Below are 26,219 nucleotides of genomic sequence, written 5' to 3' on the forward strand. Positions count from 1 at the left end.
GTGTGTTTGATATACAGCACATGAAACACCACCATGTATATCACACAGAATTACGTTTGTTCTTTATAGAGACTTTCAACCTGTTCCCTACAGGAACTTGGTGAGCTGTGTGTTAATTCTATGAGGATTTCAGAATTCAGTATGGAAGAGGTTAAGTATATGAAGAGTTTGTTTGCAAAACCCGATAAGTCCATATTTGCAAAATGGAGATATTTGCGATTAAAGGTCAAGAAAAATAATCAGAATAAGAAAATTTTTGCTTCTTTTGACCATAATTTCAAAACTGTACCTGTATGTAGTGACCAATATATAATTTAAAAGGTATTATTTTGTACTTTATGATGGAGACCGTACTTCAAGTTCTTCAAAAATGGACTTATCGGTTTTTGCGAACAAACTCTTCATGTTTCCTAATTTGCTTTTTTTATGTGTGTATGTGTGTGTGTGTGTGTCTTTTTAAATTTCTAAAGTGTGTTGGGATTAATGCAAAAGCTTTGCCTCAACCAGAAATCCGCCTTGAATCGAAACAAAGGACAGAGCAAACCCTTATTAGACTTTCACAAAGTTGTGGTGCTACCTGGCATACTGTGCAAAATAATCTACAGTGCATTTGGAGAGATATGGAGTGAGATTTACTCATGTGTACTTGTAACATATTGTTAGTTAAGAAAGATAAGAGCATTAAAGGGACTGTACAGTACTGGTTGAGGTGGGGATTCATGTTTTGAGCATTTCTAAGTGCGATAATGAGAAACCTTTTTATGAAATGTGAAAGAGCATGTAATTTTAAGAAGGATTCAATGTTTATTTGATGAAAATTGGTTTTCAAATGGCTGAGATATCCCAAAAAGTGATAATAATAAAAGGCGACAAGCCATGCCTTTTATTAGGATCTCTTTGTTTCACCTTGTTTTTGGATTTCTCAGCCATTTCAAAACCGATTTTTATCAAGTAAACTTTTGATACCCCCTAGAATTGCATGTTCTTTGACATCTCATAGAGTGGTTTCTGAATATGTTGCAAAACGTTAAAAGCTAAATCCTTGCCTCAACCAGAACTGTACATACCCTTTAACGCCATAGGGTTAGTGTAGCCTTAACGCCCTTATCTTTCTCAGCTGAAGATATTAACTTAAATTGAAAGACACAGTACACATAATTCCAGTTCACAAATCAACATATTTGTATGTTGCAAATATCCTTAATTATGTTTTGTGTGTGTGTGTGTGTGTGTGTGTGTGTGTGTTTTCTTTTCCAGGTGCATCCACAAAAAATCTCCACACTTAAATCTACCAGTAACCTGTTCTCTTTCAAAGAGACTGTATGATATGTAGCCTCTGGCTACTGTAAAACCAGAATGATACAGTACATTTATGGCATGAAACTTTCATGAATCGGCAACTAACATTTAATGCATAGCATAGACAAAAACTTTCACGAATCTTGGCTCCTTGCGAAATTCGTAAAAGTTACATACCAGCGAAAATTTCTGGTTCTGCAGTATGCTACACTACTCGTACAGCAATGCACTATCTCATGTCCATCTTCTCAATGTAAATTTGCATTATTAGAGCCATTGACATTAAACATTTTATGCATTGAACTCCCGACAAAGGACACTGACACAAAACATGCTGCATTATTACAAGTATTTTAATTGTTTGATAACTTTAATTCTCTTTAACATTCTATCAAAAATCTGATGCATTTTTTTAAATACACTGCATTTCACATCCTTCCAATGGTACATGTACAAGTACCTCATTTTCTTTCTAAAGCACAATGAATAATACAAACATTAAAGGATAAGTTCACCTTCATAAACATAAGGATTGAGAAAATGCAACAATATTAGTAGAACACATCAGTGAAAGTTTGAGGAAAATTGCACAATTGATGCAAAAGTTATGAATTTTTTAAATTTTTGTGTTGGAACCGCTGGATGAGGAGACTACTACAGCTTGTGAGTCATATGCGTACAACAGTGTAAAGAAAATGTAAAAGAAAATTCAACATATTTTCACTTTTTTGGCATAATAAAAGTGCACTTGACTTGCCTCTTTCTAAAGGCAGGGGGAATAATATTACCCATAACATTTGTCGGTAACGAGTCAGGGGAATGTGTACTTTTTTCAAAAGATGGAATTTTGTGAAATTCTCTTTATATTTTCCTTATATTGTTGTACGCATGTGACATCTAAGTTATTCATACACTGCAGTAGTCTTCTCATCCAGCGGGTACTGCACAAAAACTTCAAAAATTCATAACTTTTGAACGGATTGTCTGATTTTCCTCAAACTTTCAATGATGTGTTCTACTAATATTGCTACATTCTCTCAATCCTTATGTTTATGAAGGTGAACTTGTCCTTTAAATTCTTGTCCTGTGCCTGTTAAACATACATACATGTATTTTCATGTTTCACATGTGTATTAGCTTCTGTGTGTGAAGCTGCAATATTTGTTACATGTTGAATTGAGAACATCTGCCACACAATGTATTTCTGCTTTCACTCGAGTGCATGGTTGAGAAGTTTGCATGGGAATCATGTTCATAAATATATGCAATTTACTATTACAAACAGAGCATGCCTGCTCTGTCTAGCACCAATCTAGATGATACAACAGGTGACTCCTGTTAAAAACGAAGTTCTCAGGACTGGCAGGTTTCTTTCATTAAAGCTGAACACAACAATATGATAGATAATTTGTATACTTTGCAACTGATTGACATACATGTATTGCCCTACATTGATGTAAATAAGCACTGAATTGATCAGTATTTTAGTAGTAGCCAAGATAAAAAATCATGAGCGTACATACTCGAGCAGGATTTGAACCTACAATCTCCTGATCTCCGGACAGGCGTCATCTCCGCTAGACCACCGAGCTTCCGCCTGACAGCAATGTTGGTTCTAATCCTTATAGCGTGCAGTGGGTACTGCGTAATTATTCATATTCATGAAATTTTTTCGTCGAGGTGTTTTCATTGCTACTGACTTTTTATTATGGCTACTACTAAAAGACCGATCAATTCAGTGCTTATTAATGACGATGTAGGGCAGTTTGTCAATCAGTTGCAATGAAAACATCTTGACGGAAGAATTTCAGTGCCTATTTAAGTCGATGAATATGAATAATTACGCAGTACCCGCTGCACGCTATAAGGATTAGAACCAACACTTGCTGTCAGGCGGAAGCTCAGTGGTCTAGTGGAGATGACGCCTGTCCAGAGATCAGGTCATAGGTTCAAGTCCTGCTCCAGTATGTACGCCCATGATTTTTTATCATGGCTACTACTAAAACACTGATCAATTCAGTGCTTATTTACGTCGATGTAGGACAGTTTGTCAATCAGTTGCAATGAAAAGATCTTGATGGAAGAATTTCATGAATATGACTAAATTACATACTGTTTGTAGGTACACAATAACTTTGGGACCTGAATTTTTACTTCATTGTAACGAGAATTTTGCTATATCCACGTCCGTTTTAACAGGAGTGCACTGTACGCACTTTAAATTCCTAATGAACTACCAAATGGGCCATGGTCTCTTTGAAACAAAACAGCACATGAAATGAACATGATTGTGCTAAGCACGCATCAATGACCACTCCCTATGTACTACTGTATACAGCAAATATTTCACGAGGTTTTTATTTTCTAGAATTTCGTGAGTCTGGTACTATTCACGAGATTAAAGACATGCGAAAATACTGACTCTGATCCTGATATGAATGTGACATATGCATACATTTCTCTGTATTCAGTAAAGTACTCAATGATCGGGAATTTATCTGCTTGCAAAATTGTTGGGAAGTCCCGATTCTCGAAAATGTTAACTTGCTAGATATATGGCGTACACAGTAAGTCATTTACATACCATTATTGCACTGGTAGCCACACATTCATCATCAGAGACTCCAACTCTCCCGCTTTCAACGGGAGATCTCCTGCCAAAAGCCCATTTTTGCAAAATCTCCCATTCTCCTGCTTGAGATTTAATTTCTCCTGCCCTGGCTCTATGTCTCCCGCTTGAAATGATTTCTTACTTAGTGTCATCGTATGTTGAACAATAAGCATGAGATAGCACAAGAAAGCATCTAGAACCTTAGAGCTTCCAGGGCCCTGGACCCCGGCCGCAAGGAACTTTGCACTTCACGCACATCAAGTTGGAGTCTCCTGTTTGCTAGGGGTTTCAGGCGGGAGAATCTTCAGATCAGAAGGTGCTTTGGGGTTGGAGTCTCTGCATCACTCCGTCACAACAGGCAAGCTGTTGCTTTTATATATATACAAATTGTATATATATACATGTACTTTCTTTTAATAAGTTGTAAAAGTGTAGACTTTTGAGCTGACTGATGCTTCTTGAAGGATTGAGCAGTCATTGAGCACATCTAAGTATCTTGGTACATGGTTTTTAAGCATTGTCTGTGGTTGCTAGTGTTAAGCAGGTGTTTGCTGTACACATGCAATGCAAATACACAGTACATTGACTTGTATTGATTCATTCATAGTACCCTTGTCATCACTTATGTGGGCAAAAAAAAAAAAAATCTAAATATGTGTCATATATTTTATAATTTGGTCAAGCAGTGTAAACACTTGACCAAATAAGCCTGAGATTTTACATCCCATTATCTAAAGCGCACATCACAACAGCGTGCGCACCACACCACTGTGTGAAGAACAATAGATTTAACGATCAGCAACTAGTGGGTATTTCTGTCCCTGTGAACACTTGCAAAAAAATGTGAGATTTGTGAATGTGGCTAGTGTCTTTTGTTTAATCATATTAATAACATGAGAACATGCAAGTTATGCTCAGACTAGGGAAAGGTACATTCAAATTTATTTTGTTGAAATAATGTTCATAGAGGTTTGATTAGTTGGAATACTAGGATAGGAATTAATGCTTACAGGTATGTTTTTTCTTTGTTTTTGATGCGTATGGGTATAGCGAGGAACCGGTTATAATGAGGTAATATCAGCGGTCCAAAGGACATTGTTATAATGGGGTTACACTGAATCTTTCGTTGGAATGAAAGTGGTGTATGTTAAACCAGAAATAAGGAGCGGTCACCACTTTACTGCCTACTTTGGAAGAACTCCCTGCTCAACTAGTGGCCGCGTCATGTTCGCAAAAGTTCCCTAATGCTACTTTAGATGACAGCGTCCCAAGTATGGCCACAGCTACTGCAGATGGCATTAACTATCAACCCCGTCAATACAAGCTACCTCAGCAACAGTATATATCAATCAGTGAAGGTAGGCTTCAAATGTTTGAGACAAGTTTCAGATTTTTAAAACATTGCACAGATGCCAGCATCTTTGCTTTGGGTCAGCTCATTTGGCCCTCATTCTGAGAATTATCTTCACTTTCTCCACAGTTCTCCGAGATGTGAAATCCTCTATCGTGCAGAAATATATGTGGACCTGATCTGTTGCCAACTCCAAAAAGTTTGTGGTCTATTCATCAAGTTTTTTGTTTTTCTCCAGAGGGTAAAGATTTGCATCCTCCGTTGCCTGGCAACCGTCACCTGTGGAAGTCCTCCGTGAGGTAGAGACGCCGATTCACCTCGCTGATGCTGATATCCATTATTGGCGGGATGGCATCCGGGGCTGGCGCCACCTCGGGCCGGTCCTTGGCAAACTTATCTGGAACGCACGAAAGAGGGATGCCAGTTTGAAATTTATCTGCTGAAGCCATACATAAAAGGAATCTGGAATCTTTTCTGACAGATTTTATGGTGGTAACCCCCTGTTCATATAAGCTTTGTGAATCAGATACGGATGAAGTATATATGTATCTATATAAAAATTTATGAATTTTGATAACTGACTGCAAAAAGTGGAGATCAATTATGAAAGTCATGAACTATCAGCCATGACAGAAATGTACCAAGCAAGCAAAGACACTTACAGTGCACTCCCTTATAATGAATACAATTATCACAAAAATCTTGTTACAATGAAATGAAAATTGAGGACTAAAAATTATCATCTATACATCTAAACATACTTTATTGTTAGGCTATAATGAAATTTTGATAAAATGAAAGAAAAGTACCAGTCCCAAGGACTTCATTACAACGGGAGTCACGTGTAGGCCTACATTGAGTTGTAAAGGGCAACTTACCTGTCAGGGTTTTCATAGAGTGTGGGGGAGGGGTGATGAGGAAGTTGTAGCCAGCATAGAAGACATATAAGAAGGAGAGGCAGACACAAATGTAGACAGGTAAAGCAAGAGCCCAGTACCTGCATTCACGGACAGAGTAGACAAAGAAAGAAACATGTATGCTACCAAATATGATGCATATTCATAAAAACATGAAATGTTCTTCAACAGTATTGCAGTATGGCTCAAGAAAAGGAAATATAAATGCTTTCCCCTCTAAAATTTTATGTTACTGCTGATGTTGAGCATAAGCATACTCAAGCATAAGCACACTCAAGCATCTGCTGTTGATAAGCTCATAGTGATACAGGCGACATCTTATCTACAATTCAAATATATTATACTATGAATACATGTATAAACATTATGCTGTTCTCAGATGTTACTACCCTACAATAGAGTTCCTTATACCATGTGCAGGGGAATTATGCTCTTATAGAAGGAACGATTCAGATAAATGTGGTGTTCATAAAGAATAGAGATACAGCTGTATAACTACAATTGCATGTAGTCATGACCCATCATGGATCTAGGTACATAGCAATCATACACAATCTCTATTGGAGTTTATAGTAAGATAGCTTTGTTTGGAAAGTTTTAGAGGTTGATCACAGAAAGCTGAATAGTAATCTCCAATGCTACCCCTTTCTATAGATGCAGATATATACACTGCACAATGCTACTCCATGTCATATCCAAGAACATTTCAGGAGTCGTAAGGATGAAAATATCATCACGTACTTTTACTAAAAGATATGAATGACAATGAAGATGTGTCACATCAGAAAGCAATGCTGTATCATCTGACACCAACTTTTATTTCTGGTATCTAAAAGGAGAATAAACCACAGAAAGGTGTCATTACTATCAAACATGGATTAAAGCTATGAACTGGTGAAAGTTTAAGGACAATCTGACCATGTCATCACAAATGAATGTATGTTCATTCAAATGTTACCTAATAGATTTTGGAGTATCTTGTCCTGTGCACTAAATAATACCTTAATCATTTTTAATGATAAACAAAACCAGTATGTATTTTAAACATGCTTACCAAATTTCATCTATAAATATAATTCTTAAACATTCTTATCATTCTTCACACACACAGGATATCAATTTGCTATTTCATTTTTCTTTCTAATACATGTATATATCAACATCAAATAAATTACATTATCTAAATGTTGATGAAAAAAAAAAGATGACCAAACATACATTTAGAAAAAGGGAAGGCATGTAAACATTTTCTATCAAAATTGACAAATAGCATTATCTACCAAATATTCTGCTTTTATCTCTCACATAATAGTCACATACCATGAGAAAGTAGCTAGAACAGACAAGGTGAATACACAGTACACATATCGTATACATTGAATGCACATCTACCTTACATCCCAGCCCTCAAAAATATTCATTTTTTTTTTTTTTTTGCAACTGACTCCGAGGAAGCCAACACTCAAACTTAAGAAAACAGACGTGTAATGGTGATATTGATGTCCAGACTTCGTATGATTGTTCATAAGGTTTTCAAAACAGAATATAAGAGCACATGAAAACAGGAGGAGCCTAAAAGACAAACCACAACCACCGAAGGCCAAACACGTTATTGTTTTTAGCTCTCACGTAATCGCTCTTTTTTAGGCTTTGCGTGTGATTGTCTTGACACGACAACATATCAGACGAAGAACATTTTTTCCCCATTGATGAGTTAATGACTTCTATGTGATCCAGAGCTGAAAAGACTCACACTAGGGAGCTACATATTCAGCTTTTTTTGTTTGTTTTTTTTTTTTTAGCCACTTGTCCGGTTGAGCAAGCAGATTTTCAAATTGTTGGAGAGCACTTGCCTAAACTTGAATTTTACTTGCCCTCAAGGAAAGTCCAAAAAATATGAAAAGAAAGGATATAGAAAAATCAATTGTAAATCAAGGGCTTGATAAAACACAATCATCAGAATAAACAGCACATGTTGATTCACAAACACTGAAGTGATAAACTTGGTTCGATTGAATGCTGGTGATGCATTACATTGGGGCTTCTTAATGTAAGTGTTGGAAAACTGTTGAAATGAAATTAAAGTGCATTGCATCAGTTAATGGTCATAATCTTTGGGCTTCTGTCTGGTTGACTTTGCAGGCTTGAAGGTTGCGGGTGGGGAGTGAAAAGAGGTTGGCTTCAAAACTTTTTCTCACCTGATTTGGGCAAGCATTTTTTTCTCATTGCTCCAAAACAATTTTGACTTGCCCCGGGAAATCGCTTATGTACATACCGGTGTACAATGTAGCACTTTACTCAAACAATCCAGCACTCCTTTGCTAAATTTTGGTGGCAAACACCAAAAAGAGATAAAGTATGTCAAACAAAGAATGATTAGTATCACTGGGATAATCATGAAATTATCAAGTAAAATCCATGCAGTTGACTCAGGAGCCAATTCTTCAACATCTTAATGGAGAGTATGACACAAAAAATTGATCAAACACTTACTTCTGAGGCCAGTAAGTGAGACCCACGGAGTAGAGCCACTGATCAGGGATGTATGCCCAGATCAGGTACAGAACTATACAGAGTAATCAGGGGAACAAAATGAGAGAATTGGAAGGCTGAAGGGAAAATTATGCAGAAAAATGCAACAAGTAGATACATGATACACATTATGGTATTCAATGGCATTAAAGAAGAAATATGTGGTAATATGAAAATTTATAGCAATACAAATGTGTCAAGGCACTTAGCTTAACCCATTGAGGACGAGTCCAGAGTATACTCGGGCAAGTGTCTATGGGAAATGCATGTTGTAGCAAAAATCAGCCTGTCCTCAACGGGTTAAATTGTCAAGCTTTTTTCTTTCTTTCTTTCTTTTTTTAAATCAGCAGCATTCAGTAATCCTGCCAAACTTGACCTCATTGTTGAGTTACCAAGCCCATTCAGGTGTAGTGATGCACCTCAGTCCAACAGGGAGGACATGGTGACATAATAGGGATTAGAGGGATTAGTTAATCTTGTGACAATGACAATTAGTTTTCAGACTGCTGTGCCAATCATTAAAGCATGCACTCCAGCGTTAATAGCAAACAAAGCACAGTACAGGCTAAAGCACAATAATTTAGTCTGAATGTCTTGAAATTCCACAATTTTTTTTTTTCAGTCCCATTTTACTTTTTTTAATACATTCAATACAATCAACCTGTGAATGGACTGTTCTTTCTCTTAATGCCAAGAATCTACCTTTATTTTTTTTTCTTTCCCTGTGCATACAATCAATCTTGTTCTCAACTTTTAGTGCAAAATTAATTACACTGTCATAGCCTTCAAACACAATTCTGCACAAATAATTCTCAAAGTCCTCAAGTACCTGTGGCTTGAAAGAATTATTTTGCCTGCTTGCAGTGATTTTGGTTTAACCCAATACATTATGTGTATTTCATCCCATACTTTGCCAGTATCGTAAAGAGCCTCTTCATCCACATTTTGATTAAATATCGAGGTGTGACCCTTTAAACGTGTAGGCTCCCTGTGAGTTCCTATGCTGGCAACATAAAGTGCCAGTAAGGCTGGTTGGGGTACCCCTCAGGTCCTAAACATTAATTAGGTTCCCAATGCAAGCATGTTGGCAGCAGCAGTAACTAGTGTCCACATCACAGGTAAGGCATATTTGATTTCATCACCTTACTGTATTCCTTGCGAGGAGACTTTTAACCCATTGAAGACAAGTTCCGAGTATGCTCGAGCAGGTGTCTATGGAAAATGTGTGTTGCAGCAAAATTAGCCGTTCTCAATGGCATAAAAACTTCAGGTTTCATTGTTTAGTTGCAATTGCACACAGATTACTTCCTTTGAGCACACATAAAACTAAAATCAATCCATGTTTATGCTTAAAAAACAAAATATCATGTGAAATCTATGACACTAATATGATATAATTTGATGATATAATCTACGATATAATTTGCACAGGCTATTTACTGACAGACCAGCATGCTCATCTACACAATATCAGACAGGGCTCATCATGGCCTAGTGACTCAGGGTCATTAAATACAATGTATTGATGTCAGACCATCAAATTAAAAAGAATATAAATATCTTTTGGTAGCCTGATTGGACCACTGAGATTCTACATACATTGTAGATTGATATGTTTCATTTTTGTTAGTGTAACTAAATTTGTTTTTTCCCGGCCACTAACATTTCAAATTCAATGGTTTAAAGGTGCATAGTCCCGGTAGTGTAGAGGGCGCTGTTGATGATACTGCCGATCACCGTCAGCATTGATACGAAGATAGCCGAAGGTGAGCTGTCATCAAGAGTAAAGCGCGTAGGTGTTGCTGAGTAACGTTGCCTTCGTTGTCTTCTCTGCGCATCACGCAGTCTGTAGTAATGCCAGGGTGCGTGCATATGTGCTTGTTATTATGACATCACAAAAGAAGTTTAGAGGATTATATTATTAATCAGGGCATCTGCCCTTCTCTTTCAACTGGCAGATACCGTGTTCATTGTTGGCTATAGCACCTGAAGGTACGCAGCTTTGAAACAAAGAGACAGAGTTCTTATTTATGAACACGGTATTGTGAACTTAATTCGATCAACTCGCCAACATGCCTGCGGTTAGCTGCCCCATACCCAACTGTGACTACACCACACCAGACCTTGACGCCGCCATCGTAGCTGCCCTCCTCACCGCCCACACTGCCATTCACACCTCTGGACAAGCTGCCAAGGTAGAGAAGGTTAAGAGGCCAACGGTTGCTGCTGCTGGTAACAGCGAGGAATGGAACTACTTCACGTCACGGTGGTCCGACTATGTGGATGCCACAAAGATCACAGGGAAAGACAGGGTCGTACAGCTCCTTGAATGTTGCGATGAACCCCTCCGGAAGGACCTCACAAGAGCTGCTGGTGGCAGCCTCACCAACAAAACTGAGGACGAGGTGCTGGCAGCCATCAAGAAGCTTGCGGTTTGTGAGGAGAACACCATGGTCGCCCGTGTAACGTTCCACAACATGCGTCAAGATAGAGACGAGACAGTTCGCTGCTTCAGAGCTCGCCTACGAGGTCAAGCAGACATTTGCAAATTCATCATAGCATGCCCCTCCTGTGGTGCAGATGTTAATTATACTGACGCAATTATGCGGGATGTGCTAACCAGGGGAATCGCCGACTCTGAAATCCAACTCGATCTCCTAGGGGACAAAAAACAAGATATGGGCCTAGAAGAAGTCTTCCAGTTCATTGAGGCAAAAGAGGCCGGTAAACGCTCTGCCTCCTCACTTTTTGATTCGCACACGGTGGAAGCAGCCAGCAGTTCCTATAGGAAAGCAAAGCAGGCACATCCCAAGGAACGGCAAGAACTATGCGTCTACTGTGGAAAGAAGGGGCACGGACGGAGCGCTCCCACTCGAGTCCTCAAGTCGCAGTGCCCAGCGTACGGACATAAATGCGGACACTGCGACAAGTTTAATCATGTTGAGGATGTCTGTCGCAGCAAAGGCAAGCCAAAGGTCCCACAGTCGCCCCCATTGACCACCATGTATATGATGACATTTCCAAAGCATGGCACAGGAAGAGATCGAAACCTCAACCTTACCTCAACGTGACCGTACAGGCTGTCCCAGGGGACTACCAAGCTCTCGGATTTAACCTCTCATCCCCCTCGCAAACCAGTGCCATCCCAGCCATGGCGGACACTGGGTGCCAGAGCTGCCTCGCCGGTCTGAAGGTCCTCCACCGCCTCGGGCTACGCCAGCAAGATCTCATCCCAGTTACCATGGAGATGCACATTGCAACTAATGGTGGCATTATGATCCTTGGTGCTGTTCCTCTACGCCTATCGGGCAGGAATCCCCTTGGCCATGTCGTCGAGTCTCGGCAACTGACTTACATCACAGACAGTTCTGATAAGCTCTTCCTCAGCAAAGAGGCCTGCATTGATTTGGGGATCATCCCTGACAGCTTCCCCATTTTTAGCATGGCACCAGGTGCACCCCAATTGGACACGGCCACCACCATCAAGGAGGCCCCTGAACAGATCGCCTGTACCTGCCCTCGACGCCAAATGCCCCCACCGCCTCCTACCGAACTGCCATTCCCTGCAACTGAAGCAAACCGGGTGAAGCTCCACCAATATCTCCTTGACTATTACCAGTCCAGCACATTCAACACATGCGAGCATCAACCCCTGCCGCTCATGGACAGCCCCCCTATGAAATTGATGGTGGACCCAGATGCGGAGCCAGTCGCCCATCACACGCCTGTGCCAGTCCCGCTCCATTGGCGCGATGCCGTCAAGGCTGGCTTAGATCAAGAAGTACAGTTGGGTGTACTGGAACCCGTCCCCATTGGAGAGCCCGTTACCTGGTGCCGCAGGATGGTGGTGTGTGCTAAGAAGGATGGTAAACCACGCCGAACAGTTGACCTCCAGGCTCTCAACGCACACGCTACCCGTGAAAGGACAAGTTCACCTTCATAGACATGTGGGTTGAGTGAATGCAGCAATATTAGTAGAGCACGTAAGTGAGAGTTTGAGCAAAATCGGACAATCCGTTAAAAAGTTATGAATTTTTGAAGTTTCTGCTCAGTCACGGCTGGATGAAAAGACTACTATAGCTTGTGATGTCACATGAGTACAACGATATAAAGAAAGAATAAAGAAAATTCAACATATTTCCATTTTCTCCCATAACAAAAAGAACACTCGACTTCTCTCTTTCAGAAGGCAGAGGGAATAATATTACCCTTAACATACGTCAGTAGCAAGTCGAAGAACTCTGCACTTTATTCAAAAAGTAAAGTTTTGTGAAATTATCTTTTTATTTTCCTTATATAGTTGTACGCATGTGACATCATGCACTGTAGTAGTCTTCTCTTCCAGCAGTGACTGCGCAGATACTTAAAATATTCGTCACTTTTGAACGGATTGTCCAATTTTCCTCAAACTTTCACTGATGTGTTCTACTAATATTGCTGCATTCTCTCAATCCTTATGTATATGAAGGTGGACTTGTCCTTGAAACACATCACACTCCATCGCCCTTCATCCAGGCACGATCCGTTCCTCATGGCAAGAAAAAGACCGTACTTGATGCATGGAACGGTTATCACAGCGTCCCCTTATGTCCCGAGGACCGACACCTCACCACCTTCATTACTCTGTGGGGCAGGTACCGCTACAAGACAGCCCCTCAAGGTATATTGCCTCTAGAGATGGATACACCAGGCGGTATGATGAGATTGTCTCCAGCATCCAAAACAAGACGAAATGTGTTGACGACGTCCTCCTGTGGGCTGACACGCTGCGGGACAGTTTTTTCCAGGCTGTCGAATGGCTGGATATCTGCGGCCGCAATGGGATTACCCTCAATCCCAAGAAGTTCATGTTTGGTGCAGATGTCGTGGAATTCGCTGGATTTGAGAAGTACTTACAGGCAATCCTTGACTTCCCTACGCCTACTGACATCACGGATGTGCTCCTGGTTTGGTCTCATCAATCAAGTGTCCTATGCCTTCAGTATGGCTGAGAAGATGCTACCATTCCGTGAACTGTTGAAGCCTAAAACACCCTTCGTGTGAACTGCAGCCCTCCAGAGAGCATTTGACGAGTCCAAGGCTGCTATTGCCAGTGAGATTGAAGAAGGTGTGCACATTTTTGACCCAAGCAAACCCACTTGTCTTGACACGGACTGGTCCAAGGATGGCATCGGCTTCTGGCTCCTGCAAAAACACTGCAGCTGCAACGACATTAAACCCTCCTGCTGCAATTCGGGCTGGAAGATCACCCTCGTCGGCAGCAGGTTCACTCATGCCGCTGAGACAAGCTATGCTCCAGTGGAAGGCGAAGCCCTTGCTTTTGCTGATGCCCTGGACAAGGCGAGATAATTTGTCTTGGGCTGTGAGGACCTCATCATAGCGGTTGATCATAAACCCCTCCTCAAAATCTTCGCAGACCGTGCCCTTCAGGACATCCCAAATCCCCGCCTGAGGAATTTGAAGGAGAAAACCCTGCACTACAGGTTCCGCATGGTTCATATTCCCGGCGTCAGGCACCGTGCCACAGACTGTCTTTCTCGCCACCCAACTGGTGAACCTGAAAAACTGCACCTGCCTGATGACACTGCCGCGATCGCATTGACCCCCCGCCACGTTCCTGCATTCCGCAACCCTCATGACGGATCTCCGCACCATGACCCCCCACGACAACTCTGTCGAGGTTTGCATGCTCTCCTCTGTCACATGTGCCCTGCAATCCCTCCACTTGAAGTCAGTCACGTGGGACAGGGTCCGTACTGCCACAGCCAGTGATGACAACATGCAGGCGCTCCTCAATGCTATCGAAGCTGGCATGCCAGAATTTCGTCATGAGCTCCCCACAACTATCCGGGAATACTTCCCATTCCGGGATGCACTTTCTGCAGTGGATGGTATCATCCTCTACAAGGATCGCATTGTCATTCCACCATCTCTCCGGGAGGAAGTCCTGGCTCATCTGCATGCTGCACACCAAGGAGTCATCTCTATGACTGCCAGAGCGGAGTCCTCCATCTTTTGGCCTGGGATCACTCCAGCCATCGCGGCCCTCCGTGCACAGTGTCACCAATGCAACAGGATTGCACCCTCCAACCCGAGTGCACCACCAACTCCTCTGTTGTCTCTGGCCTACCCCTTCCAATGTGTCTGTGCAGATTACTTCCACTACAAAGGCTGCAACCACTTGGTCATTGTAGACCGCTACTCCAATTGGCCGATCGTTGAGCGATCCACTCAGGGAGCACCTGGACTCATTTCTTGCCTGCGACGGACATTCACCACCTTTGAGATTCCAGAGGAACTAGCATCAGATGGTGGACCTGAATTCACGGCAGTTACCACACGCTGCTTCCTCAAGGACTGGGGTGTTAATCACAGACTTTCTTCTGTCGCATATCCACATAGTAACTGTCGGGCTGAGGTAGCCGTCAAATCTGTGAAGCGCCTTATCATGTCCAACACCAGCCCTACAGGTGCCCTGGACACTGACGCCTTCCAACGTGCCATGCTACAGTACCGCAACACCCCCGATAGGGACACCAAGCTGTCTCTGGCAATGTGTGTCTTTGGCCATGCCATCCAAGACTTCATCCCTGTTGCTCCTGGCAAATACTTACTGCACAAGGCATGGCGTGAAACCCTGGTAGCTCGGGAAGAGGCACTTCGCACCCGCCACATGAGAGATGCGGAACGTTGGGCTGAGCATACCAAACGAATCCTCCCCCTTGCTGTTGGAGACCATGTCCGCATTCAGAATCAGACAGGACCACATCCACTTAAGTGGGACAGGACCGGGACTGTAGTTGAGGTCCGGCAGTATGACCAATACGTCATTCGGGTTGACGGTTCTGGGAGGGTCACCCTCCGTAACAGGAAATCTCTTCGGAAGTACGTCCCTGTTCAACAGCGCCCACCCCCACTGACTATGGAGGTCGACATCTCTGCTCCTCGCCGGCCAGCACCCATACCCCTCTCCAGCCCTGCGAGATGCGTACCACCCTCACCACACCCCACCGGCGCTGCTGATGTTCCCCACTGCAACCCCGAACCAGTTCCCAGTGATCTTCCACCTCAGATGACGGCCAGTGATGCTTCTCCTAGACGGCGTCCTCTCCATACGGCCATCCCCCCTACTGCGGACTACCCAGGGACGCCACGCGAGACACCGTCCTCCCGCGCCTCCTGACCCGGTTCCAGCTCCTGCACTCGTCACTTCCCCCTCGCCTGGCACCCCTGCTGCACCCCGACGCTCTGCCCGTCGCACCAGACAGCCTGCTTGGCACTCGGATTATTCCATGTGATTTCGGCCATGCAGTTCCCTTGAAACTATTGTTGTGTTCCTGCATTATAGTTGTGCTTACCTGCAGTTTTGGATTTTGAACATTGTTTTAACTTTGGTTTGTTTTCGCGTTCCTACGTTCAGTGTTGTTATTATGGATTTTACTCTTTTGTGTATGGAACTTTATGGACCTATTCCCAGCGTTATTAATACCACACTGCTGTATTTTACTGGATCAGTCTTTGTCACGTTTTGGATTCTTGACATTTTCTTCGCGCCAAAGACTTGGGGGGAGATAGAGGATTATATTATTAATCAGTGCATCTGTCCTCCTCTTTCAACCTGCAGATACCGTGTTCATTGTTGGCTATAGCACCTGAAGGTACGCAGCTTTGAAACAAAGAGACAGAGTTCTTATTTAAAGTTTGCTGAAGCTGTCATCCTCCTCAGCGGAATCATGAGCCGAACTGTGATCCGACCACTGACTACAGTGAATCGGACTTCTTCGGACTCGGGGAAGTGGGCCAAAGCGTAAGCGCTAAAGAGGAGTCAATAGCATAGGTCTCTATAGGAAACTTGCGCCGTGCGCCCGTGAACGCATTTGACTAAAACACCGGGACCATGCACCTTTAAGTTGCTCGAATGGGCCACCAGAGAACAAGGAAAGTGTTGAGCCCTGCAATATCATTACATATGAATGGATGATAAGCTGGACCTAACCTCCTTGACACTCAATTCAATTCAATTCAATTTTTTACTCAACCATTCAGTAAAAACATACGTATACATGCAAGCCAAAAAATATACATGAAATTATAAGAAAATGTACATACAATGTATAAAAGACATTGAAAGGTAATGGACCCCTGTGTAGCAGGACTTGCATTAATGGGGCCCAGTAACAAAATCTTATTCTGACACAAATCAAACTTCATATTATACAAACATTTTAAAAGTTTTACACAGACATACCCACCCACTCACACACAATCACTTTTCAACATTTACAACTAAACGAAAATCATGTTTAAACAGATTTTATATCTAAAAATGTAGTAAAATGTATAAACTCAACAGTTTATTAAAGTGACAGATACTGATGTCATAAATCTCTAGATAAAACCCAACCGCATGACTCGATCTCAATAAGCAGCTCATAAACAGAATTATCCTGGGATGGTAGGCCTTGCGTCACTCTCGACACAGAAAGCCATGAAGTGTAATTCTTTGTCATCAGATTTGACCATGTGCTGGTGACATATTTCATGAGGTCCAGAAATAATGCTATATCCCCCCTAGATACAAACACCATTGCAAATGATTGCTTTACCACCATTCTTTTTATTTAATTGAATATTAGAATTCAGGCAAGACTTCCTATAAATGAGCCCAAGAATACCCAACCACTTGCCAAATGTGTGTGCATGCATCCATGCATAAGCTAACAAGGGTAAGTACATTAAAGATGGCCCTTCCCTTTTGCATTCCTTCCGGTTCCCAAATAGCACAGAACATGATATATTCCACCAGAATGACAAGACTATTGTAAATCTATAACATTTCTGTGATATTTGAAGGTTGTTAGCCATTAAAATTCAAATAATGCACCAAACGCTCACCGTAACGTATTCTGTGTACTAGGCACAGCTGCATACATTAATCCTCCTGTGGTTGTAATGATACTTATACTTCGAACAACAGATAATATGCATGTAAAAGCTCTCAGAAATGAAGAATTCACTAGCTTCTCTTACTTTGTTACCAATGGCAAATAACACCACACCACTTACATGAACTACATGTACAATAAGTGCATCACACAGGTCTGTAAAACTAGACTAGTATTTAGATTTGTAATTTTTGCGAAGTTTGCAAAAATTATTCAAATCTTAACGGTCAATTTAACTAAATAAAGACCCTCTTGAGTTCAAAATTTACAGGAGGTTTCAAAATACAGTGTAGTGTTTTCTTCAATACCTAAGTGTTCTCACCAATTTTTCAAAAATTTGCATGCAAAAGGGATTGGCTGTCTTTAATGTAGTGGCATAGCAAAATAGGGGGTGGGGTGGGGGGACATTAGGAAGTCTTTTCAGAATTCATTGGTTTTTATAAGCCACAACCGGTGACTAATGCAGGGACAAGTTGTCAAGACATCTGGAGTACTACTACTTTCAGGTTTGAGGCTCAAGTTGTCCATCATCTACAGCCAAGCAGCAACATACACCAAGTAGATCTTCGTACAGAGTAATCATCCCTGTTTGCGACAGGGTGCGTATTTGCAGCAGGGGTTTTTACTAACTGCGACCAGCAGCCCCATACGCATAGCGTAATGGGGCTGCGGACTGTAGCATTCAGGATCATGACAGGGTAGTATCGCGGACAAATATCAACTTAAAATCGAAAAATTTCTTCAATTTGAAGACTTACCAGTGAAGTTGAAGTATTGACAACAGGGTTCGTGCAACGTTTGGTTTTGCCAATAGTCCCTTTCTGTTCGAATTGATGACTTAATGTGACTTGGTCGAGAGGAACCTGGGAGAGCTACACTGAATTGACGGCCAGCGCATGCGCACACATCACATGCGCACAAATTTCATCCACTGACTGGATAAGATGTCTGTGTGCGCATGCGCTGGCCGTCAATTCAGTGTAGCTCTCCCAGGTTCCTCTCGACCGAGTCACATTAAGTCATAACCGGAGGGCCAAACCCCAAAAAGTCGCTTACTTAACGAGTGAGTTGCACTCTCTCTACAAACTAAGTAGACCATGCTTATTTTCAAGTTTTTATTGTAACAAACAATATTCCACTGGTCTACCTCAAAAAATTTGTTGCGAAAGCCTCCAAATCCAAGATGGCGTCCAAGATGGCCGCCATATTTACTGAATTTGTTATTTGAAAGATAGGATTTGATTGAAACATCAGATTTCAACAAATTTGATGTCATGTGAAAGAGAATAAAATTTTCTACAAGTTGATACCATTTTTGTGGGTTATTGTGATAAGTAGATTGAGATTTTAAGGAAAAAACACTCATTTTTTTATATTTTTCTGAAAAAAGGAAAATCATGAAAATGCTTGATTCAGCATAAATCAAAGAAAGACTGAAGGATTATCTTGAAACGTTTCAAGAATTTTATTTGACATATAATTAATATTTGAAGAAAATTAGGGGTCAGTACCGTTTTCGGTTCAGGAGTTATAATGTCTCAAACTTGAAAACTCACTATGTAAAAATGGCCACTTTAGTTGTGACAAGACCTTGTTGGTCGTAAAAAAAGCCTGCGCGCACCAAGACTACTACACGCACCACTGCCACTGGCGCTTGTAGCAGTGCCGGTGGTGCGTGTGGTAGTCTTGGTAAACGCAGACTTTTTCTTTAAAAAACAAGGGTTTGTGCCTTCAAACTAACTTTTCATACCAAGTGGTAGCTCAGGTGACGCTGATTGCTATTATTTCAAAGTAGATTGTTCTGAAGCAGATGAGATGAAGCAAAAAATATCTTTCAAATAGAGGTAGAAGCTTGAAACAACTTTGCTATAGAAAGTTTAAAACAAAATTTGGATCAATCACTCAAAAAATTCAAGATTGCAGGCCATCAAAGCTGACATAGTGTATTGCGCCAAAGTAAATGTATCATTTCGATTTTGATACAATTTTGTCTGTTTTGTTGTCTATTTATATGGTTTTTATATATTCTGAACATTTTAATGCCATTTCAAACCATCTTAGGTTTTTATGGAGACATTTTTGAGAATGCACCATGAATATTTCTCTAAAAAGTTTTAAAAAATAAAATTAAAAATGTTTATGAAAACCATACAGAAATTAACATCTTTCCCATATAATCAATATTGGAGAAAATCAGAGGTCAGTATTGTATTTGGTTCAGGAGTTATAATGTCTCAAACTTGAAATCCCATTTTACATAATATGTTATTTACACGCATCTGTTCCCAAAGACGTCACAGAGGGTCAAATCCAAGATCGTGCTTACTTTTCGAGTTCCACTCTCTCTATAAACAAGACCATACATAATATTAAGCATACTAAGCAATGTTCCGTAAGTACACCTCAGTAGATTTGTTGCAAAGTACAGATGCGGTCCAAAAGGGCCGCCATTTTATTGAAATTAACATTTCAAACATAAAATTTGATGGAGACATTGGATTGCAACAAATTTGATGTCATAATGAAGGAGAGTAAAACTTTCTAAAAGTTGATACCACTTTAGCTGTGTATTGTTATAAATTGGGGGGAGGTGTTTGCTTCTCTTTTTTTTTTGGGGGGGGGTCCATATTTTTATATTGTTTTGAAAAAAAGGAAGAAATGTAAAAATGCATGATTTAGTATTTATCAAAGAAGAACTGAAGAATTATTTTGAAACCTGCGATTGAGATTGAGATTTACTGAGATTGAGACATAATTCATATTTCTGGAATTACAGGCATTATCATACACTGTTGACAAGTTAACATCTAAAACTTGAAAAAATTATATTTATGCGTGATAAATTTTGCTTACAATGTGTTTACATGGTCACATGTAATACTGTAATGGTCTAGTGACTTGCAAGTACCTGCAAACTAACTTTTCATGCCAAGTGGTAGGTGACGCTGGTCGCTATTACTGTAGCATTTCATCATACAAGCGTGTAGTAGATTGTTCTGAGGCAGATAAGATTGAACAGAAAGTATTTTCCAAAAAGAGATAGGAGCTTAAAATTTGGCACAAATTTTGCCAATGTGTAATATTTAGCGATAAAAATAGTATCCACACAAAATTCAAGATGGCGGTAATTAATCGAGGTTGTCGTTCAAGGCATTATTTACCATTGTGCACGTAAAACAAAAACCCAGCTTTACTTAATTCCTCAAACTAGTTCTAAACTGTGAGTTATAGGGATTAATGTACAAACTCAAATCAGTATAATTAATGCTAAATATTGTTAGATATACTAAATAGATCTGATAAGAATGGTTTTTTTTTATGTCAACAGTTACCATAGTTATGGTTTCTTGAAAAGAAATGGTGATATCTCCATATGTTTTAGGCTTTATTATAATTTTTTTACATGGTAGAATGTTTTGTAATACAACTAACCTGCACATAAATCGAACGTGATATCTCTCCCAATGGTAAACAATACCTTTAGTGTGTTGCGTCAAAGTTAAATCTCAACTTATAACTTATAATTTGATATGTTTTTTAAATCTTCTTATATTGCTGTCTATTACATGTTTCTATACATCCTGACGATATTATACTAGTGTAAACCATATTGAGGGTCTTTTTTTTTTGGGGGGGGGGGTGGAGCTCATTCCAGTGTTTGGGTAAGGCCCAATCTTTGATAAAAAAGAAATGCTTCTGTATCAAAGATATGCTTTTTTACTTGTATGTTACTCTGCTGTTGTAGAAACGTGAATGATGATGGTTTATGTGTAATAATGTCTGATCCGTAGATGTCCTTGAAAGCCCTTCTGATCCGAACCCCCCCCCCAAAAAAAAACAACAACAACAACAACATGGCGGCAATTTCTCAACTTTGCTCTTAAATGTGTTGTGCGAAATTACTTTTCAGTATATTGTTCGAATAAAATTGTCCAAATTGATTATTCTTGCTGTATATTCACATTTACAAATAAGCATGCTGAAACTGTATTTTCCGTTATCAGATTTTTCTTACATTGTTTTTAGGCTGATTTCATGTGGGTTATAGTGTCACAATTGATTTGAACTTAAGCCATTGGTAGATGCTTTCCTATATTAGATATCAGGATCACTCGAGAGTGAAAATGTTCATTTTCATTCATTTTAGAGTGACCTCGGGGATCACTCAAAGAGTGACGAGTGATCCCTAAGGCAGGGCTCGACACTAACGGTGGTCCGGTGGCCCGGGGCCACAAAAAACGCACGTCGGGCCACCAAAATGTCAGAAATGAAGAATTTGGTGGCCTGATCGGGCAACCAAAAAAGGTCGGATATTTGCCTTTGGGCCACCAAATATAAAAGTTAGTGTGGAGCTCTGCCTAAGGTCACTCTAGAATGAGTGAAAATGAACATTTTCACTCAAAAGTCACTCCAATTTTACTCTAAATTCACCGTTTTCTGTTATTCACTCCTCACATCAAAAGTAAAAACTTCCACTCGATTTGTTTTTTCTTTTTCGGAGAGTAGAATATCACTGGTTTAATAAAAGTGTCCATAAAAACTTAAGACGGTTTAAGATAGCACAACAGACAAATTTGTATAAAAAACGAAATAATACATTTAATTTGGCGCAACACACTATGTCACCTTTGATGGCTGTCATCTTGATTTTGTCTTTTTGAGCGGTTGATCTAAATTCTGTCTTAAACTATCTATAACAAGATTGGTGCCAAGTTTCAAGCTACTACCTCTATTTGAAATTTTTTGTTGCTTCATCTCATCTGCTTCAGAACAATCTACTTTGAAATAATAGCGATCAGTATCACCTGAGCTACCACTTGATATGAAAAGTTAGTTTGCAGGCACAAACCCTTGTTTGTCAAAGAAAAAGTCTGCATTTGTCAAGACTACTACACGCACCACCAGCACTGCTACAAGCGCCAGTGGCAGTGGTGCGTGTAGTAGTCTTGGCGCGCGCAGACTTTTTTACGAACAACAAGGTGTTGGTCACAACTAAAGTGGCCATTTTTACATAGTGAGTTTTCAAGTTTGAGACATAACTCCTGAACCAAAAACGGTACTGACCCCTAATTTTCTCCAAATATTAATTATATATCAAACAAAATTCTTAAAACGTTTCAAGATAATCCTTCAATCTTTCTCTGATTTATGCTGAATCAAGCATTTTCATGATTTTCCTTTTTTCAGAAAAATATCAAAAAATGAGTGTTTTTTCCTTAAAATCTCAATCCAATTATCATAATAACCCACAAAAATGGTATCAACTTGTAGAAAATTTTATTCTCTTTCATATGACATCACATTTGTTGAAATCTGATGTTTCTATCGAATTCTATCATTTAAATAACAAATTCAGTAAATATGGCGGCCATTTTGGACGCCATCTTGGATTTGGAGGCTTTCGCAACAAATTTTTTGAGGTAGACCAGTGGAATGTTATTTGTTACAATAAAAACTTGAAAATAAGCATGGTCTACTTAGTTTGTAGAGAGAGTGCAACTCGACCTCTGTTTTTAGCTTTTGGCCCCCCGGTTATCATCAATTCGAACAGAAAAGGACTATTGGCAGAACCAAACGTTGCACGAACCCTGTTGTCAATACTTCAACTTCACTGATAAGTCTTCAAATTGAAGAAATTTTTCGATTTTAAGTTGATGTTTGTCCGCGATACTACCCTGTCATGATCCTGAATGCTACAGTCCGCAGCCCCATTACGCTATGCGTATGGGGCTGCTGGTCGCAGTTAGGGTCTTTACATTCTTTGATAAATAGGCCCAATCATCAGGTGTGTGGGTCAGAGTACTCTCACTTCCCATAACTTGCGAGTAACTCCCACTTTGGTTCTAAAGTGGAACTAAGCACACATTCATGATGCTCTTTAGCTGCTTTTATCACTGAATGAAACTACCCCTGCCCCAAATAGGAACCCTACAAACAGGGATGATTACTTGGTACTTGGTACTTGGTTGAGGTCCTCCTGAATACTCCTACTGGAGTTTTGACTGGAGGTGCCGGAGGGTGGACGTTTAAACAATTATTCCATTTAATAACATCTCCTTAAATTTAACCGAGTCGGTTTGTGTGATTACGGAAGAGGAAGTTCATTCCATACTTTAATTGTGCGGGGAAAAAATGAGTTTCTATGGACTTCCAGTCTGGAGGATGGTACTTCAAACTGATGAGAATGTCCGCGTCTACTTCTAATAAGCTTGGATTTAGTGTGTGATAAATAATCAATATCCAATCTATTATTCAACATTTTGTGAAAGCAAGTCAGGCGATGTGCTTCTCGTCTTGCTTGGAGTGACTTCCATCCAAGGGAGATCAGGAGTTGAGTGACGCTAGATTCCTTGCTGTAGGTGTTGGTGACAAAACGTGCAGCTTGTCTCTGGATTCTCTCGATGGACGAAATATTTTCGTCAGTGTAAGGATCCCATGCGGCAACAGCGTATTCCAAGTGTGGTCTTACTAGGGTAAAATATAATTTTTGCTTGACAGTGGATGAACAATGATGGAAATTACGCCGGAGGAAGTTCAATACACTCGCAGCTTTAGAGGTTGAGTAGTGAGTATGGCAATTCCAGCGTAGGTCGTTTTGGATTTTGATGCCTAGGTACTTGACCTCCTTAGTTCCTTGGAGAGTAACACCACTGATGTTGTAGGATGTTTTACCTGGAGACCTCTTTCTAGTAACTCGCATAGATTCACATTTGGTAGGATTAAACTGTATGCCCCATCTGTGAGACCATTTGACCATTACGTCGAGGTCCTTTTGGAGATCACTCATGTCATTCGGTGATTTAATTGGGCGATATAATAAACAATCATCAGCGAAGAGCCTAGTGGTACTGGAGACTTCTTTCTGGATGTCATTACTATACAGTAAAAACAGATGAGGGCCAAGCACTGTACCTTGTGGCGTACCACTCAAGACTGGATACCATTCAGAGCTCTTCCCATTTACACATACATGTTGAACACGCTTGGTAAGGAAATTTGTAATCCATCCCAAAATGTTAGAGCGAACTCCATAAAAATTCAACTTCTGGATTAGTTTTTTGTGTGGGATGACATCAAAAGCTTTTAAGAGATCCAGTGCAAGAACATCTGTTGGGATGTTACTATCCAAGTTCTTTGCGAGGTCATTTACAGTGAGTACAAGCTGTGACTCGCAAGATCTGTGCTTCCAAAACGCATGTTGATTGTCGGAGAGAATGTTTTGTTCACTTAAATGATTCATTAATTGACTGTCAATTATATGTTCTAAGAGTTTGCAGCATGTGCAGGTGAGAGAAATCGGACGATAATTTGCAGGGTCAGTGGTAGAGCCCTTTTTAAAAAGAAGGGCAACATTTAATAGCACTTTTCCAGTCAAGCGGGAGTTCCCCTGAGTCAAGGGACTGTTGAAATATGAACTGTAAAACAGGAGCCAATTCATCAGCAGCTATCTCAAGGGCTTGGTTCTGAATTTCATCAGGACCGATGGCTTTGATGTATTAATATTAAGCAGCAGTTTATGTACACCATCAACACTGATCTTCATAGGTGACATTTCGGGAAAAGGACTCTGTCTCATTTTCTCAAATGTAAAAGTAACTTTTACTACCTTGCTTGGGGTAGTAGTGTTTAACTTAAGTAGACTTAGTCACTTTATCTAATCTAGATTAGTTGAAACAATTTATCTGATCAATTCTGTCTCTACAATGAAAAGGTCTAACAGTTAGGGCTAGGTAATTGCGAAACACTGCCCGAACGCCGAACGCGAAGCGTACCCACAGTATAACTGTGTACAAGGAGCGCCCCGGGGTTAAGGGCAGCAAGGGTGATCACGTTAAAATTCATGATGATAACATTGATAAGATGTTATCACCCTCGAGGTTAGAATAGCGACAAAATTGCATCTATTTTTGGATCTGACTCACATTCACATGTGTCTACTGTTTTTTGTTTTCATGGTGATGTGCGATGTTTAAAAAAAAAATCAAATACAGTACAAGCCTACACATAAACTGGTATGTGGGACTGACGACATCTCGGCAGCTCAATAACGGGACACTGTGACGGGTTTCCGAACCGAATGTGATGTTACAAACCTTACCAAATCCAACAATTGATCCTAGATACAACACAAATCCATAGATTGCTCTTTCTGGCGTGGGCGCTGGATTATTCGTCATGATCTGTCAGCTGTTCTGCAGTGTACCGTCTAATTGTCTGGAAGTTCTTCCCCTTGTCAAACTAGCTCTCGACCCGTCTCTAGCATACACCGCACGCACGGGCGGCGGCCGCGGGCCAGTCCTGTGATCTCCGGCGCGCGGCGGGCAGGGTGTCGAGTCACGCACCCATGCATTCGACAGCACGAACACAATGGGCGGAGGTCGGTGATACCAAGGAGGTACTAGGCAAGCCTAGTACCTCCTTGCCTAGTACCTCCTTGGTGATACAGGGAGGCAGACTATCCGGTCAGCCGATGGGGGGAGGCACAGGCAGACGCCAGTAGACCCAACCCAGTCTATTTTTGTACGCTTCCCCACGGCCGCTTGAAAGTGGTATAAAATCTTATT

The 26,219-nt window shown here is 40.7% G+C and overlaps 1 protein-coding gene across 1 annotated transcript; it reads right to left on the reverse strand.

Annotated features, from left to right (window-relative positions):
* Positions 1-5,536: 5,536 nt before the first annotated feature.
* On the reverse strand, positions 5,537-25,873 carry LOC139708255 (phosphatidylinositol N-acetylglucosaminyltransferase subunit P-like). The gene is made up of 4 exons (XM_071620229.1): positions 25,754-25,873; positions 8,672-8,744; positions 6,140-6,258; positions 5,537-5,658 (listed from the first exon to the last, which is right to left on the reverse strand). Exons 1-4 carry the CDS (start codon positions 25,830-25,832, stop codon positions 5,537-5,539), a joined length of 393 nt encoding a protein of 130 aa, XP_071476330.1. The 5' UTR covers positions 25,833-25,873.
* Positions 25,874-26,219: the final 346 nt, after the last annotated feature.

The sequence above is a fragment of the Diadema antillarum genome, unplaced genomic scaffold, assembly GCF_040938485.1.
Source record: "Diadema antillarum isolate AM-2024a unplaced genomic scaffold, OU_Dant_1.0 seq00001323_RagTag, whole genome shotgun sequence".
NCBI lineage: Eukaryota > Metazoa > Echinodermata > Echinoidea > Diadematoida > Diadematidae > Diadema > Diadema antillarum.